At 49.6% G+C, this 17,103-nt stretch overlaps 1 protein-coding gene across 1 annotated transcript; it reads right to left on the bottom strand.

The window, feature by feature from the left end:
* Positions 1-6,654: 6,654 nt before the first annotated feature.
* On the bottom strand, positions 6,655-14,525 carry TLX3 (T cell leukemia homeobox 3; the record flags this gene model as incomplete). Its single annotated transcript, XM_083495002.1, has 3 exons — positions 6,655-6,942; positions 12,099-12,342; positions 14,090-14,525. The coding sequence occupies 3 exons, from the start codon at positions 14,523-14,525 to the stop codon at positions 6,732-6,734; spliced, it is 891 nt and encodes a 296-aa protein (XP_083351128.1). The 3' UTR covers positions 6,655-6,731.
* Positions 14,526-17,103: the final 2,578 nt, after the last annotated feature.

Genomic DNA, 17,103 nt, shown 5'->3' with positions numbered 1-17,103 from the left:
AGGCTGAGATGAGCGAGTGTAGCAGGAGTCTGAGATTTTGGGTTGAGACAGCTAAAGAGGAAGAAAGAAGCACAGCAAGGGAGGGAAGAGGGCAAGAAAGAGGGGGCCCGACTGCAGGGGTGCAGCCAGGGGGCAGGGAGGGGCAGCTGCCCCCCTAAATAAATAAAAAATCAATTAAAAAATACATAGCAAACTGAAGTTCTGGCGCCCCCCATGACAAAAGGCCTGCTCCCCCTAACAAAAATCCTGGCTACACACATGCCTAACTGAGAATCAAAGCAGAAGGTTGCAGAATAGCTTTCTGATAGGTTGCAGAAAGAGAGTTTAATATTATTTTCCTCGTTCTTTGGGGTTCCTGGTTTTGAAGGTGAAGGTACCTCTTCAGCAACAAAAGGGATGAGGAAGGGGGGAGAGTCCTCAAGAAAGTTCTTGGCTGGAGAGAAATAGAGAGATCTTGGGTATCAATATTCCTAGCTGACAAGGTGGACAGCATCACCTCTCCTGCAATGGATGGATGCTGCCCACTGGGAAGAGTTCGTCTAAAACATTTGCAGAATAATAATAATAATTTATTATTTATACCCCGCCCATCTGGCTGAGTTTCCCCAGCCACTCTGGGCAGCTTCCAAAAGAATATTAAAATACTGTGATACATCAAACATTAAAAGCTTCCCTAAACAGGGCTGCCTTCAGATGTCTTCTAAAAGTCTGGTAGTTGTTGTTCTCTTTGACATCTGGTGGGAGGGCATTCCACAGGGAGGGCGCCACTACCGAGAAGGCCCTCTGCCTGGTTCCCTGTAGCTTTGCTTCTCGCAATGAGGGAACCGCCAGAAGGCCCTCGGCGCTGGACCTCATTGTCCGGGCAGAATGATGGAGGTGGAGACGCTCCTTCAGGTATACTAGACCGAGGCCGTTTAGGGCTTTAAAGGTCAGCACCAACACTTTGAATTGTGCTCGGAAACATACTGGGAGCCAATGTAGGTCTTTCAAGACCAGTGGCTTCAATATTCAATATTCATTCATTCTGTCTGTCTGTCTGTCTGTCTGTCTGTCTGTCTGTCTTACTCTGGTGTCTAGGTGGCATGGGGGAAAGAGATTAACATATCTCAGGATCACTACCCCTCCACACCTACAGAAATTAAATTGTCAGCTGGCTAAAAGGACCACCACTTCCTTAGCAGATTGCGGCTCCATGCAAGACAGGTGAATGGAGGTGAATGAGAAGCTTCTCTTTCCTCCTCCACAGGCAAAAAGAAGAGGAAGGAGAGGAACCTCGAGCAACCTGGAGAAAAGGTGTGTGGAAATTTAAGTAAAGGAAATGTGCCCTTACTGCACCGCACCTCCTCTTTTGCTCACCCAACACCCCAGAGGGTGAGGCAGCTCAAGTCTGGCAGTCGAGAGTTGACCATGCAAGCCAGCCTCAAGTCCATCCCCATCTGCAGAAAGAAGACCACAGCTGCGGGCGGCTGTGAGGGCTTTCCTTGCTGCAAGGACCATGGGAAGGCAAAGCCCTGAGGTCTAGCCAGCTCCTTGACAGGCTACTTTTCTAAGTGAGGGGGGAGAGACTTTCTGTTCCTCATCAGGCAATGGTGTTTCAACCTGCCTTGCCCAACCTCGCCTTTCCCAGATTATGACTTTGAGAACAGCAGCAGCAGCAGCAGCAGCAGCTGGGAAGAGAGGAATTCAGGGATATATATATATATATATATATATATATAGAGAGAGAGAGAGAGAGAGAGAGAGAGAGAGAGAGAGAGAGAGAGAGAGTTTTATAGGTTGTGCGTATTTGTTTCTCATTTTGGTCCTTTTACATGGTTTTGTGTGTTTTGTAGTATTTTATGCGTTGTGATTTTCTTCTACTTTCATTGATTATATTGGTAATTCTTTATTGTGGTTGAACTGTTTAATTACTATTTGCTGACGCTTAGTTTTCCTGTCTACTATTAGATTCTGATGGGTTGTTGAATGTTGCTTTGTTTGATACAAGTTGTTTGTTTTAAAGTTATTTTAACTTTTATGTGGGATCAGATTAATGTTTGATGTTTTATTATGCTTTTATGTCTTGGAAGCCACCCAGAGTGGCTTGGGCAACCCAGCCAGATAGGCAGGGTATAAATAAAAAATTATTATTATTATTATTATTATTATTATTATTATTATTATTATTATTATGAAAGCTATCCCTGGCTCCCCATTTGAAGAAGAATGCATTCAGTAACCTGCAGCCCCAAAAGATCCATCCTTTCCCCCCTATCCCTATTTTACTGCGGAATACTACTACAGTACTAATGATAATAATATTAATTGTGCTTTAAGGAGGCAGCAATAGGAAAATGTACGCCACCCACCTTAGGTCAGGAGTGGCCCAGCTGTGCATCACAGCCACCAGATCCATAGCTGTCAACTTTTCCCTTTTTTAAAGGGAAATCCCCTTATTCCGAATAGGATTCCTCGCAAGGAAAGGGAAAAGTTGTCTTTTCAGAAGACTTCTGGGAAAAGATTTATAATGAATTGAAAAAAAATGTTGAAATATACATTTATAAAGAAACCAGAGGCCTTTCTTCTTGGAATAACAGATTTGGAATTGCCCAAGAAAGATGTAAAATTATTTTTGTATGCCACAACTGCTGCTCATATTTTGTTAGCTAAAAAGTGGAAAACCCAAGAATTACCAACAATAGAAGAATGGCAGATGAAGATGATGGATATTTCAGAGCTAGCCGACCTAACCTGAAGAGTCTGCGACCAGAAGAAGGAGGAGTATCAGGAAGAGTGGAATAAATTTAATGATTATCTAGTTAAATTTGTTAAGTTAAATTAATTGAAAATAGCTTGCAGATACTTAATTGGCTTAGGATTTTATTTACGTTAAGTGATGAATTAATATGTTTAATTCCATAAGGTGAAGATTTAAGGATCTTAATGTTTAAGTTAAATTTCATAAGAATTGGGATTTGGAAAACCGTTAAAAGGACATGCAATGAAATTCAATCAAGGGGAAGCGAGGAAGTCACTTAACAAAGTTAATAAGCGTAATTTTCAATGAGGCTATGATTTATGTTTGTTTGTCTTGTGTGTTTGTTTGTTTATAATATTGTGAAAACCAATAAAATTGGGGGGGGGGAGGGAAAAGTTGACAGCTATGACTAGATCTGAGCAACTTTCAGTTGCCCAAATCTTGCTGAAGTCCCTCAGCCCCAGTCAGCATGGTCAAGGGTGATGGGAAGTGTGTCTGAGCAACATTTGGCAGCACAAAGTTTCCCCAGCCCTGCAAGCCAGCTTCGGACAACCCATGAGAGCTCTTGTGCCTGTAATAATTCCCCGGAAGAGGATTTCCCAGCAAGTAGCAGGAAGAGCTGTGCCTGCTGGCATTCCCTCTTCAAGATACAGGAGCCAGGCCCTGCTGTTGCATCACACCTGCTCCTGTGCCCCTGCCTGATGATGAAGGACCGACTTTCACATTCAGAAGCCCCAAAGCGGATCACTAATCAGAGTCCACTGCTCTGACGAGGAGCCTGGGGACTCAGCTAGGTAAAGGTAAAGGTACCCCTGACCATTAGGTCCAGTCGTGGCCGACTCTGGGGTTGTGCGCTCATCTCGCTCTATAGGCCGAGGGAGCCGGCATACAGCTTCCGGGTCATGTGGCCAGCATGACTAAGCCGCTTCTGGTGGAACCAGAGCAGCGCACCGAAACGCCGTTTACCTTCCCCGCCGGAGTGGTACCTGTTTATCTACTTGCACTTGGTGCTTTCAAACTGCTAGGTTGGCAGGAGCAGGGACTGAGCAAAGGGAGCTCACACCGCCATGGGAATTCGAACCGCTGACCTTCTGATCGGCAAGTCCTAGGCTCTGTGGTTTAACCCACAGTGCCACCTGCGTCCCGGGGACTCAGCTACACAGCTGCAAATGTAACGTTTTAAGTGCATTATGCAAATGTGACACAAGATGGCGATGGTGAGTGAATGGCAAAGTCAATACAGTGGTATCCCGGGTTAAGTACTTAATTCGTTCCAGAGGTCCGTTCTTAACCTGAAAGTGTTCTTAACCTGAAGCACCACATTAGCTAATGGGGCTTCCTGCTGCCACCGTGCCGCCGGAGCACGATTTCTGTTCTCATCCTGAAGCAAAGTTCTTAACCTGAGGTAATATTTCTGGGTTAGCGGAGTCTGTAACCTGAAGCGTATGTAACCTGAGGTACCATGCATTTTAAAACGTTTTTTAAAAGAGCATTTTCACAGCCTTCTTTGTATGTGTCTAGATTCCACCTGGAGCTCTCCCAATGTTGTGGGTCTCTGCAGCTCTCAGATCCTGGGAGGAAGAAGACAAGCTCTTGCATAAAGCTTAGGGATTTGAGATCTCTCTCTCTTTCTCTCTAACATACACGCACGCAGCTCTAGGGGAGGAGACTTCAGCTAGGTGGGAGCCACCTGCTCTGCAGGTAGAAGGCCTGCCTAGGTTCAGTATCCATCATCAATGTCAATCAACAACTGATGATCTCCTTCTACTGGTCCACAATAGAAAGTGTCCTTTCATACTGCATCACGGTGTGGTATGCTAGTTTGACATCAACTGATAGGAAGTGCCTACAGAGGGTGGTGAATACAGCACAAGATATTATGAGCTGTCCCGTGAATCCGCTGGATGAAATAGCGGAAGAACGTTGCCTCAGGAGAGTGAGGAAAATTCTCAGGGATGATTCACACCCTGGACGGCACTTTCTTGATCTCCTGCCCTCGGGCAGAAGATCTAGAAGCATGATTAGTCGCACCAACAGGGTAAAGAACAGCTTCTGTCCATGGGCTGTTAGGCTGCTGAATGAAAAGATAACAACAGGGCAACTGACTTTCGGGTTTGGTGTGTGTGCATCAGTAAACGAGGGGAATTAAGACTAAGAGAGCTGAGTGGGGGGTGTGCGTGTAATCTCACTGTATACAAGTTGTACAAGTGACAATCAAGTATTTCAAATTCAAAAATTCAAATCTTCAGCTAAAAGGACCAGCAGGTGATGGTGGAGATAGATGATTCTCCGGCTGCGGACGCTGAAGGGGAACGTCAGCTCCGCGGGAGAAAACACTGAGCCCCTCAGTCCACTTTAGCCGATCAAAATCCAGGTTTCAGGCTCCCTTAATCACAGCTCAGACCAGAACCATTTTTAAAGAAAACGTTTATTTACACCTTTCAGCAAGTACAAAGTATTATACACGGTCTGGATCAACCTCCGCTCTTCCTTCGTCGTTTTATTATGAAACATAAGGCGCTTTCTCTCCATTTCAGTCGCGGGCAAAGGGCATCGGCTGCGCAATGGGGTTTTTTGGGGGGGAATATGGGGAGGGAGGTTGCTTTCTTTTCTTTTTTTGTTCCCCACCACCACCACCACCACCAACCCCGCTCCAACCAGCCTCGCTCCGTCTTCGTATCCTGCCAGAAAGGGGAGACTGGGGCGAAAAATAATCATAATAAAGGCAACCGAAAGTCTGCGTGGCGTGAAAGGGGAGCCCTTATTACCGTGGCGAATAAATTACGGGTGGCGTTAGCTTCGCTTGGGAGACAGCTGGGGGCGGGCGGCTTCTCAGCTTAACAGGGTTCCTTAAGATAATGGATTTATTTTCCTTTGCTAAGTGGTTTTCGGCGTGGGAGGGCCGGCCTTCCAAGGTAAGAGCCGGAGGAAGGAGGAAAGCGCGCCCCCTATTATATTCTCCTTTCTCGAGCCAACCGAAAATATGTGTTCCGCTTTCCATAGAAATATCAAAGTCCTCTCTCTGCGTATTAACAGTGCTCGGCATCTCGAGGCATAAATAAATTAAATTATTCACATTTTCTTTTTACAGACACACACAGAAATGACCCCCTTTCCTTCTCTCCGCCCCCGCACCTTCTCCTGTCTCCGGGGCACCGCTGGGAGACATCCCTGCGATGTCTGCCGGGGCTGTTTCGCCTCGACGGCCACCATTAACCAACCATTAGGAACTGGGAGGCCTGGGCAACGGAAGGCACCCGGCAAGACCTTTCCCAGAAAGAGGGCATCCCCTCCCTCCCACCATCGACACTTGCGGGTGAGTAGGGAAGCGGGGATCTAGCCCAGGGGAGGCAATGCGGGAAGGGGCGCCCTGGTTTTCCTGGCGCAGTAGCCAAGAGTTTATCGCTCACTCGCTCACTCACTCACACACACACCGAGGCAAAGTTCTTGTTTGTTTTGTTGTTCGTTCGTTTGCTTGCTTGCTTGCCCTTGGAAAATTCAGATATATGGTGGGGCTCTTGCCTTTCGCCGGGGGAGGCGAGATCTGCGACCTTCTCTCTTGCTTCTGGGCCGCCGAGAGAGGCTTGGGGAAACTTCCAAGGCTGGAAGGAGCGTTGAACTGGCAAGAACCATCCGAGTAGTTCTTGCTTGGTGGCGGCGGTGGGCAGGGTGGAGGGGTAGGAATATGGCTGGCGAGAGCATTCCTCATACAAGAATCCATGCAGTCCCCTCCAGGGATACGGAGGGCCTCCGCGAGGGTCCATCGCCAGCGGCGGCAGCAACACTGGTGTCAGAAGTGGGATATCACCCCTCCCCGCGGCCAGCGCGCACTCGCGTCCTCGGACCGCTTCCCGTCCTCGGTCCTTTTCGCGGTTGTGTTTTTTTGGTCGGAGCACCTTCTTTGCTGAGTTTCGGCCTTCGGTTCATGCAGGGAGAGGTGGAGGAGGGTGTCTGCCTTTCCGAGGCCCGCCCGCCGGCCCGGGCCAAGATCCTTTTACACCAGGGAGGTGACGGGCGGGATCTTGGAGCCTTCCTCTTCCCAGGGCTGGAGGTTCTGCAGCGCGAAGAGCGAGGAGTTGTGCAGGCAGAGCGGGTCGGGCTGGATGGAGTCGTTGAGGGACTTCTGGAAGGCGTCGTGTTGGAGCTGCAGCATCAGCCGGCTGGCCTGTTGCCTCTCGGCTTCCCTCTCCTCCGCCGTCTGTCTCCTAAAGAGGAAAAAAGGCACAGCTCAGAAGGGCCCCTCGCTAGGCAGCCGACGACGCCCAAGCAAAGCCCGCGCTCGCCTTCCATGGCCGTCGAGGGGAAACCCTGCGCCACCGGCCGCCTGCTTCCTTCCAGCCCAAACTGGAAGGACAGCGCAAATTCCACGCGGATCCTCACTCAGAAGGCCGCCCTCCCCACCGAGTTCACAGAAAGACGGGTAGAGAGGATTTGCAGCCTGGAGAGAGGGCCCCAGGTTTACTCAAAAGGGGTTAAGTTTGCTCAACTCCCCCGGTCGAGCAGCGCGGCTCAGGCCTCCTCGGGAGAAAAGAAGGGGTTCGGTGGAGCTTTACTCCCAAGCGGGTTGCACAGTGGCAGCCCTTTGGCTCGCCGGCGCAGTTTCCACGGGCTCCGAATTAGCAGGGTCCTTTTATTCGTTTAAATAATAATTCTGCCTTCTGCGAGGGGGGTGCGGCTTTCAGGGAGCGCAGCTTGCTCAGATGGGGCTCAGATGGCGGCCGGCCCATCCCACCCCGTCGAGGACTTTCCGTTCCCCCATCCTGGGCGCCCCAAGCGACAGGCGCGTCAAGGAATCGCCCCCCGGCTGTTTTAGCCGGATCGTGGCACAGACATCGCCTCCTCCCTTTTCCGCCCCTCCAAAGAAGCAGGAAAGTGCCTCTTTTTCCGCGATTTATTCCAACTGCTATTGCTTCGCACCTGCCGCCCGCAAATCAAGGCCGGGCGCGCGCCAGAAACTTGGCGCGAGAAAACCAGGAGGGACGTTCAGTAAACACGAGAGCCGCACACCCCAACGTTTCCCAAACTGGACGACCCCCCCCCAAAAAAACCCCTTCTCTACGCACTCCAAAGCAGAGCAATGCCACCCCTAAAAGAGGCGGCGACCCCCCATCCCATTCCTCCCTCCCTCCCGCAAAGTAAGCCAGCAAACGTAGACCTATGCGCAAACCTGGGCATCCCCATAATTTAAGTGGGGCAGCATAAAAGAGAATTTATCAGAGGAATTCAAGGATAAATGGGCGGGGGAGGACTGCAGAAGAGACACTGAGGCAAGGAGGTCAGGCCTGGGCGAGCCATGAACCCGTTAATCCGAAGGACTTGGTTTCTAGGCTGATTCAGCGCCCGATCCGCAGCCCGTGGATTTGAGCTTCCTTGAGCCCAACTAGCGCAGGCGTTAGCCTTGGTTTCCCGCACCCGTAACTTTCAGTCTCGCTTGTCCCTTCCAACAAGAAAGCGCGAGGAAAAGGAAACCGCGAAATGATGCGCCCGAGATGGAGACGCGGCGCGTCTACACAGGCGCGCGGACTTGCTCCGCTGTCCAAAAGCGATCTCTCCTGAATTTGGGCCAAGTTTGGAGGCGCTCCCAGAGGTCACTAGCCCGGGAAGCCAGGTGCAAATAGCCTGCCCAATTTTAACCCGAAAAGGCGCAAATTCTCCTTGAAATGCCCGCGGATGGGACATCTCGGCGCCAAACGCCTTTCTTCGTTGGCCAAACTCCTGGCGCTTTTTAGCGCCGCTGTGAAGCCTCCTTGGAACTCACCGCCGTTTGGGAAAGTAAGAACGGGTCGACTGGGTGAGGACCGGAGTCCCTGAACCACTTTGACTCCTGTGGCCGCTCAAAAACGGAGTCGAAAAGGCACCGGGATGGAAAAACCCCTTCCTCCCGCATCTGCGCTCTGCGCAGCTAGGCCAGTTTCCCCGGAAATCCGAGCCGCGGATTTCTACGCGGGGCGACTTCCTCGCGAGTAAGCCTCCTTCTTGCCCCGCAATCGCCACCGGCATTCAACAAGGCTTTTCGCCTTCCAACGCATTTCCCCAGGAATCCCTACGGATCCTGGTATTTTTTTATCGGGGCACCGATCCGGCGGCCGAGGCCTCTTCCTTGAACCGCGGACGGCGGCGATCGCGGCCTTTGCCGCTGCTGGTCAGTTCTTGAAACGCCGGTTGCATTTCCATAGGAGGGGATCGGAATCGTCGTCATCGATTGCGGGGGCGGGGAACAAAAATAAACCCTGAATTTTTTAAAAGAGGCGCATGATTTCTGACCGAGACGCGGGGGACCGGGGAGAGCCGTGAATGACCGGCTGAATCCGGCAGGAGCCCCTCAAGTCATCTGGGGCGAGACCGGGGGAAATGGAACAGTGCTTTGATTTTTCAAATGTGGAAAACAACCCTTTGCAATAACGGGAGGTGGGGGGTTTTCTCTACCCTTTCCAAACAATTTCCAGCTACAAAACCTCCCTCACGCCCCCTCTCACTTCTCCCCCTCCCAATGCCCAAATTTATAACCAAAAAATAAAATAAAATTTAAACGTATTTCGCATTTTTCAGACCGAAAGGCTTCCTTTTCAAAAGCTGAATTAAAAGGCTTTTGTTTTGGCGGGTGGATATTTGTTTTTAGAGAGACTGGAGGGGAAAGGAAGGGCCTTTTTTTATTTATCAGCTCATCTATTCCAGCCTATTTTCCTAGGAACTTGGCTCGCTCGTTTTGGTGGCCAAGCGACGCGAAACGATCTCCGGACCTGCCTTTGCGCTGCTACAAATAACTAGGCGTAATGCGGACTCTGAATCAGCACTGCATAAAATGTCCAGAAGCATTTCTTTCAATGGTGATTGTAGGCGGTCGAGGTTTTTGTTTTATTTTATTTTGGGGTTTGATTTTAGGCGAAGGGTGAGGAATGCGGGTAGGAAATCAGCGCCGAATCCCTGCTCTCGCCCAACCTACGTCTGTTAAGGGTCGCAAACGAAGGAGCCTGGAAGCTATTATGCGCCGAGATGCCAAAAGTGGATCCCTAGGGGGTTTTTTTCACCCTATAAATGAGACAGCGGCCCAAACCTTGGGAAAGGCGGACTTAAGAAGATATAGCAACCTTGCGCGTTGGACCCTGTCCAACAGATTTCCAGAGGAAACAGAATCGGTTGTTCTTCTTGTAATGTTTCCAGTTTGTGACCCGGGATTTAGATCTCTTAATCCAAATGATGATAATATTTCATGTTATTTTCTTTTTTCCTTTTTGGATTAATCTGTTTTTATTGTAGTCTATGCTGAAAGGTTTCAATAAAAATAATTTTAAAAAGAATAGCTAATAATAATAATAATAATAATAATAATAATAATAATAATAATAATAATAATAATATTGTTATTGTTGTTTTTATAGCATTACTATGAGCGTAGCATTCACGTTATCGCGCCGTTAACACAAATACAATAATTATATCGGCATTTTTGTCCGAGGGCCCAGGCGCTCGTTGCAACCGCAAAGCGAGTCCATTTCCATTAATCGGGGTCCTACAGCGAAGGAGGACGAGGCGTAGTCAGCGTCGCTAATACAAAGAAACCGCCTTGGAGCGGTTTGCAGCCTCAAACGAGAGTGGAAACGATTCTGAGCCGACAGGCGTCGAGCAAACCTCCCAGGAGAGCAGATCCGGCCTCCAAAGGCTTGAGCCTTCTGCGCCCTGCTTACTCGGAAAAGCAAGAACTGCCACGGAAGTCAGCATAGTTTACTTCCGAGTAGGGTGTTGCCATTCAAAAGACACACACACAAATATATAGGTACATATATGTGTGTCCAGTAGCTCTCAAGAACACTTGAAGAGCAAATCAAGGCGCCAAAACTTTGGGGAAATAAAAGGGTGGGTATATTTTTTTACTGCGCTCGGAGCTCAGCCTTGCGCGTTGGTGTAAAGAGTAAATGGACGGTCGCGGAGTGGAGGATTTTGAATGCAGTCCTGCGCTCCGTTTGCGCCACTGGGACAGCTGTTTCGGGGTGTTGCCGAGAGTCACAGGACAGGTGATTTCAAAAGCATGTTTGAACTCCGGGATTCTTTAAGACAAGAAGAATCAGGGAAGGGGGTCTGAATTGGGACCACGGAGCATGGGAAGGTAGTTAACCCTTTCCCCCAACTCCCATTTTCCCATTGACCCCCTACCAAGGCGATGGGCCCTGGAAACTCTTTTCTCGGTGCCTCTGCGCGCCTGGAAGCCAAATAAATCAGAAGCCCCTGGCTGGATCAGTCCAGCATTTTACCTCCAACAGCGATCATCCGGGCAGCACAAGCAAGACAGCCCTTCTTGCTCCCACATCTCAGCAGACGCTCGGGTTTCAGAGATACATTGCCTCTGAACCTGGAAGTTCTGCTTAGTTTCCATAGCAAAAGGCAAGGAATGTGGTGAGGGGCTGTTAGATTCCAACTCCCATCAGCTCCAGCCAGGTAGCCCATGGTCAGGGGTGATGGGAGTCCAGGAACAACTGGGAGATCTCAAGCTCCCCATTGCTGGCACAGACAGGCCTTTCGTCCATGGAACAATCTCTAATCCTTTTTGAAATGCCGCGTAAGCCCGTCACCACCTCGCCTGGCTATTAATTCCGCGAAGGAGCCACAATGTTGTACGGATCTCTTTGCGGATTCACCTTTACTGAGAGAGCGAATTATTATTATTATTGCCTCGTACTGTGGTCGTCTTCCTTAATTTCTACCGAAACAAACAAAAACTCCATAGATACACCGTGATGCATTTATCGTGAACAGAATGTGCGCAGAGTGAGCAACTGGTTTTTTGCCTGTCATTACTTAGATCCTACCTTCCAAACCAATGGGCCTGAGGTCGCTGGATGGAAGGGGATGTCTAGAACGGGCTCTATGTGTGCGTGCTCCGCTTTTCAGGATCGCGCGTTTAGGATGCCGGCGGAAGGAGGGCAAACGCCTCCTTTTCAGGGAAAGAGAGAGTCGGATGGGCCCAAAATAGCGCGGGATGCCTGTGGAAGGACTTTGGGATTTGGCGTTGGGCTCTGTAGCATGAGAAAGGATGTTTCATAATCACGGTGTGGGGAGAAAAGATTCTCACCCGCTCCCCGAATAAATTAGGGCTCTGTTTAATTTCGCTTCTACCACCCTGTCCAGTAAACGAGAAGTCACACGCCGCTAGAAATTAGAGCGCTGCGCTTTCCCTCCTCGGTCGCTGTCCATTTCAGCACCACTTCTTTCACCAACTCCATTTGTGGCGACAGAGAAAGGTGTCAGGGCGAAGGGCAGGAAGCAGAGGAGGCCCCGATCCCTAGGTATCCAGCTCCCTCCCCACCCTACCCATTTATTCCTTCAGCCCCCCACCCCACAGCCATCCACTGACCCACCGACTCACCGCCACTTGGTCCTGCGGTTCTGGAACCAGGTCTTGACTTGCGCGTCGGTCATCTTGAGCGACTTGGCGAGCGCCGCCCTCTCGGCCGAGGCCAGGTACTTCTGCCGGTGGAAGCGCTTCTCCAGCTCGCAGATCTGCACCCGGGAGAAGGACGTGCGCGGCTTCTTGCGCTTGGGCGGGGTGCGGTTCTGGTAAGGGTGCCCGATCCGCCGCGTCACCGTGAAAGGAGTGAGCGCCGCCGCCGCTAGGACAGAAGACGCGGCAGGGTGAGAGAGACGCGCAAAGGAACGGGGGGGGGGGCAGAGAGAGAAACAGACGGGAGCCCTGCCCCAAGTAGGCTAGGGGCCCCCAGGGCAGCACAGGGAGGGAGGGGGCAGATGGGGCGTCATTTCTCTTCCCTCTATAAGCCAACAGAGCTTTGATGGCCGATAAACTCCGCTTGGGAAGCGTCTTAGCAGGCCTCGAGAGTTGAACACTTAGACGTGGTAAGAGAAAACAGCGCAGGAGAACGCCTTGGGGCGCCCATTCAAGTGCGCTTAACATGGATTAGTTTAGTTCTCTTAGTGCTGTGCGACATTCCTCCCCAGTAACTAGGCGGGTGGCAAAAGTGGGTGGCTTGTTCCGCCCATGACCACCCTCCCCCCCCCCAACCAGTCCATGATTATGGGTGACGTGGGGATTCAAGCCCTCCCTAGAGAGACTTTGTGAAAGGGAATCGAAGTTATTCTGGACCCATTAATTTGGAATCGCAGAGAAGGCGGGCGCGCAAGTTAAGGAATGTGGTGTAGAAACAAAAAAAAAAGCACATCTCACCCACCCAAAACAGGGACGGGCTAAGAACAGCCTTGAAGAGAGAAAGAGAGATGGATGGATGGAGGAGAAGCTGTTAAGCAATAGTGGAAATAAGAGTTTTCGTTTTCAGGAACTGGCCAAACTGAGTACATTCCTGGCTAGGAAATATACTCACCAAGCCAGCAAGTGATGATGATGATCATGATAATCACATTTAATATAGTGCCTCTCCAAGTTTAAAGGGTTATCACACTCATTTTCTCTCTCTGCTTATCCTAAGATTTGCTGATGGGCACCTCAACTAAAGCCCCCCTCCCCTCCACAAATAAATGCCTTCACCCTGAAGTGAAACACCACCACTCTCATAAGGGGCTTATTTGCAAGGGGATTTTCTAACCATGCCCATCTCTCCGTTTCCTCGTCCTTCATCTAATCCGCGTTGGATTCGAAGATATTTAAATTACCACCCTAGCTTTCTCATTTAGTTTTTAGCTGCTTGTTTTCCGCCTCCCGCCCCCTCTCTTACATTCTGTAATCAGATTAGGCACGGCGATTCCCTCGCCTTCCCCTCTCTCCTTGTACACTGCGATTTAAACAAATCAGCCCCACAAAACCATGAATTGGAATCGAGGCTTTGAATTCTGAGCGCGGGGGGTCGATTCAGATTAGTGGCGCGGGGACAGCTTTCCAGGCCTTCACTATTTACGGTGATTTTTATAGAAAAGAAAAGAAAAGAAAATCCCTAAGAAACAAACATAAAAAGGGAATAAGTAGAATGCTTGAGTCTCAGTCCTGGCCGCCCAAATACTGAAACCACAATTTGGTACCACAAACTGATCAACCGTCTCCCTCACTTAGACACACAAACACAATCCACATCAGCAAAATGGGGATATTTATCTCTCCCTACAAGACGCACAAACTGAATTGCATTGGGTTGTTTGTTTTAAAGGAGATTTCTTTCCCCCGGTTGAAGGTGCACGATATTGAGGCCGAGTACCTGTGTGCGCAATGTATGTATGTATATTCACATATATCAGTATAATTTTTAGAAGCACGGACGCTTTGGAAACACGCTGCGAAAGGAACTTGCGGGCTGAAGTTCGTCCTCTTTCTCTCTCCTCTCTCTTTCTCCCGGGGTCGTGCCTCTGAGACACCCCCCTCCCTCCCGCTCGCATCCCAACCACCTCTCCGCTTACCTGTGAATCTGTCCTTGACGAACCGCCTGCTGCTTTCCATCCAGGGGAAGTTGAGGCTGCCAAGGCTGGGTACAGCTGGCATGGCTGGTATGGCACTAGAAATGGGAGGTGGGACTGCCCCAGGGATGGGTCTATGAGCTGGCACCCTGATCACGCCAGATGGAGCCAAGCTGAGATTCACACTGTAAGATCCAGAGTCCTCGAAGGGCGCCCCGATGCCAGGGAAGGCGCCTGGGAGAGAAGGGTACGGGGCGCCCGTCCGGCTGCCCACGGGGCTGCCCAGGTAATTCGCGCTGCCGCCGCCGCCGCCGACGTCTGATCCTCGCGGGGCGGGTTGCGAAGGGGTCTCCTGGTCGGAACTGTTTAAAATCTGATCAATCCCGAAGCTGATGGGTTCGTGTTGGTGCGGGGTCTGCGTGTTCGTTGGCTGATCCATCCTTGGTGAATTAGAAATATTGGCTCAAACGAAAGGAGAAGGGGTAAAAAAAAAGAACCTAAAAAAAACACACAACAACAACAACAACACCGTAAGAATTCCCCTATAAAAACGCTCCCCTTCCTTATTTCACAGTAGATCCATGTAAGGTCCTCTTGGTTTGTATGGATGTCACACTGAAACTTTGCCAAGACTGGTCCAGCTCGCCAGGCTCTCTGTCATCTTTTTTTGAACTAAACCTGGAGTTCCTGCTTCTAATTTCTCTCCCGCAGCTGCCATTGGCCACCCCAAACAAGCCTCTCTCCTCCCATTGGCTCCCGGGTTTCAATAAAGGCCTAATTCATTGGAATAGGAGCTTAGGGACTGTTCCGTGGTGACATCATTTTAACAAACGAACAATAGGTCAAATTTATTAGCTAAGATAATGCGGGGCGGATATTGCAATGAGCATCTGCGAGGGTTGCCTTTCGAAATTAGCGATATGAAATTGAACAAACCTGAGCAATTGCTGGGGGGGGGCTCCCCTCCTCCCCTCCCCCTCCCCTTCCCACCCTTTGGAATCATTAACAAATATGCTAGTTGAACAGAATTCCAGGCTGGCCGTTGCCGAGGCTGCTCCGTCCCTCCTCGGTGGATTAATTTGGGATCGATGCCCCTCTTTCCTATATATTGCTTTGTTTGCAAAAGGGAGGAAGGCGCGGGCTGACCGCAACTGGGCCGATTCCACACTCCGCGCCCCGTTTTAAAGGGTTGGGGAGATGTTTTTGTTTTTAAATGCAAATAAAGGGAAACCATTCTGGTTTGGGAAGTCCAGAGTTATTCCCCTCTTTCCTCCCCCCACCCCATTTAGTTTGGGGAATCCGAAGCCTACAGACCTCCCCCCTACGAAGATTTACTGGGAAATAAGTCTCATTGGACCCAGTAGGACTTCAGGGCCGAGTCAAAAAAATGCCTAAAGACAGTCAGCTAGGGGTATTTAGACAGGGCAATTCTCCCTCTGATTAAGGATGGAGGTGGGTTTTCTGGTAAACAACCCCAGGCCAATGAAGAGGCGAGCATTTTGGTAAAATTCAGGTATCCAGAGGTATTTAACAGCGCGCTCAATGGCGTGTTTATTTGGCGGGTGGGGTTTTAAAATAAAATAATAAAATGAAATATGTCAGATTGCAGCAATCCATAACAAATGTTTGACCCAGAAGCTGGGGTAGGGGGAAAGAACTCAACCCTCTCCCAATTTCTGCAAGTGGGAAAAGAGAATCGCCAAGTGCTTTTCCCTGGAGGAGGAAAGATTTACCTAGATTCAAATCTGTTCTGCGGTATGTGCATGTAAAATATGTCAGAAACTAAAGTGGCCTTTCTTCGGCTCGATGCCTTTTAGATCTGTTGAAACACAGCGCATCGTTCTTCGTGGGCTGGTGGAGTTTCCCCAGTGTTTTATTTGTCTAAGTCTCCGTTTCTTTCCACCTCATGGCAAGAAATTGTTCGCCTCCCTCTTGGATGAGCCTGGCCGGTGTTTGCACGGCGCAGCCTCCGTCGCCGAGAGGGAGCCTCGGAAGAAGGGATTCCGTTTTGGATTAATTCCTGTCAGCGAAACTTATTGCCCCGCCGTCTGGTTCTGTGAGTTTGGAGACGCTCCCTAACGTCCAAATTGGACTAAAAGCGTTAAAAATTAAATAACGTTCAAATGCATTTACTTAGTTTCCCCTTTATAAAGGGAAATGAAAACAGGGAATAGAATTTTCCTTTTAATAGAATGTAATAGTATTTGATCAGCACCTGTTAGGGCTGATTTCGTGATTTCAGAAAGCGGTGACAAGGAGGGAGTATATTAGTTTTTAAAGCTTAGGATTCAATTACCGCAACACACTGAATAATTTAAATGGCAACAGTAAATGCAAAGAGACCTGCGGAGTTTTACTGGGCTTATTGCGCGGAAAGGCGGCCGCGAAACGGGAGGCCCCGCGCGCTTCCCTCCGGCCTCCGCAAAGCCAAGTCCCTTTCCTTCCTTCTGAAAAAGAGGGACCTTGCTTCTCTCGAGGAGACTTCGAAACAGAAGGCGACTGCTGTCTCCTTCGGACCCTTGTCTCTCCCTAGTAAAGATTTTATATGTCTCTCTGCGTGTTCACGCACACATATATCTGCGCGCTCCCGCTCTCTTTTTTCGTGCCACAGAATTTATTTTCCCACACCCAATTTTCCATATTTTCCCTGGTGTATTCGGGTCTAGACATGGACCCAGGTATATATATATATATATATATATGATATGGAGCCTAATTCATTATACAGTATCTACATCATATATGTAACATAATAATATAAACACACACGCCTTATAATATCTATAATAACATTTAATAAACGGAAGTCTGCGTTTTGGCTTTGAAATGGAGGAGGATGTCTGCATTGGACGTGGCCAAGGGGTGGAGCACCCTCTGGGTTCCCGGCCTTCTTGGGGACTGATCCACACAGCCTGCCAGGCTGAGGCTTCGATGGCTTAGTCTGTTCCACTGAAACTAAGAGCAATCGCTTCCGATTCCACACCGGCGTTACCCCCAGTACACCCGCTGTCGGTGGT

Source organism: Podarcis liolepis (assembly GCF_965112155.1).
Source record: "Podarcis liolepis genome assembly, chromosome: 3".
In the NCBI taxonomy this organism is placed as follows: domain Eukaryota; kingdom Metazoa; phylum Chordata; class Lepidosauria; order Squamata; family Lacertidae; genus Podarcis; species Podarcis liolepis.
Note: the sequence above shows the minus strand (reverse complement) of the source record. Positions and strands in the feature narration are given on the sequence as shown.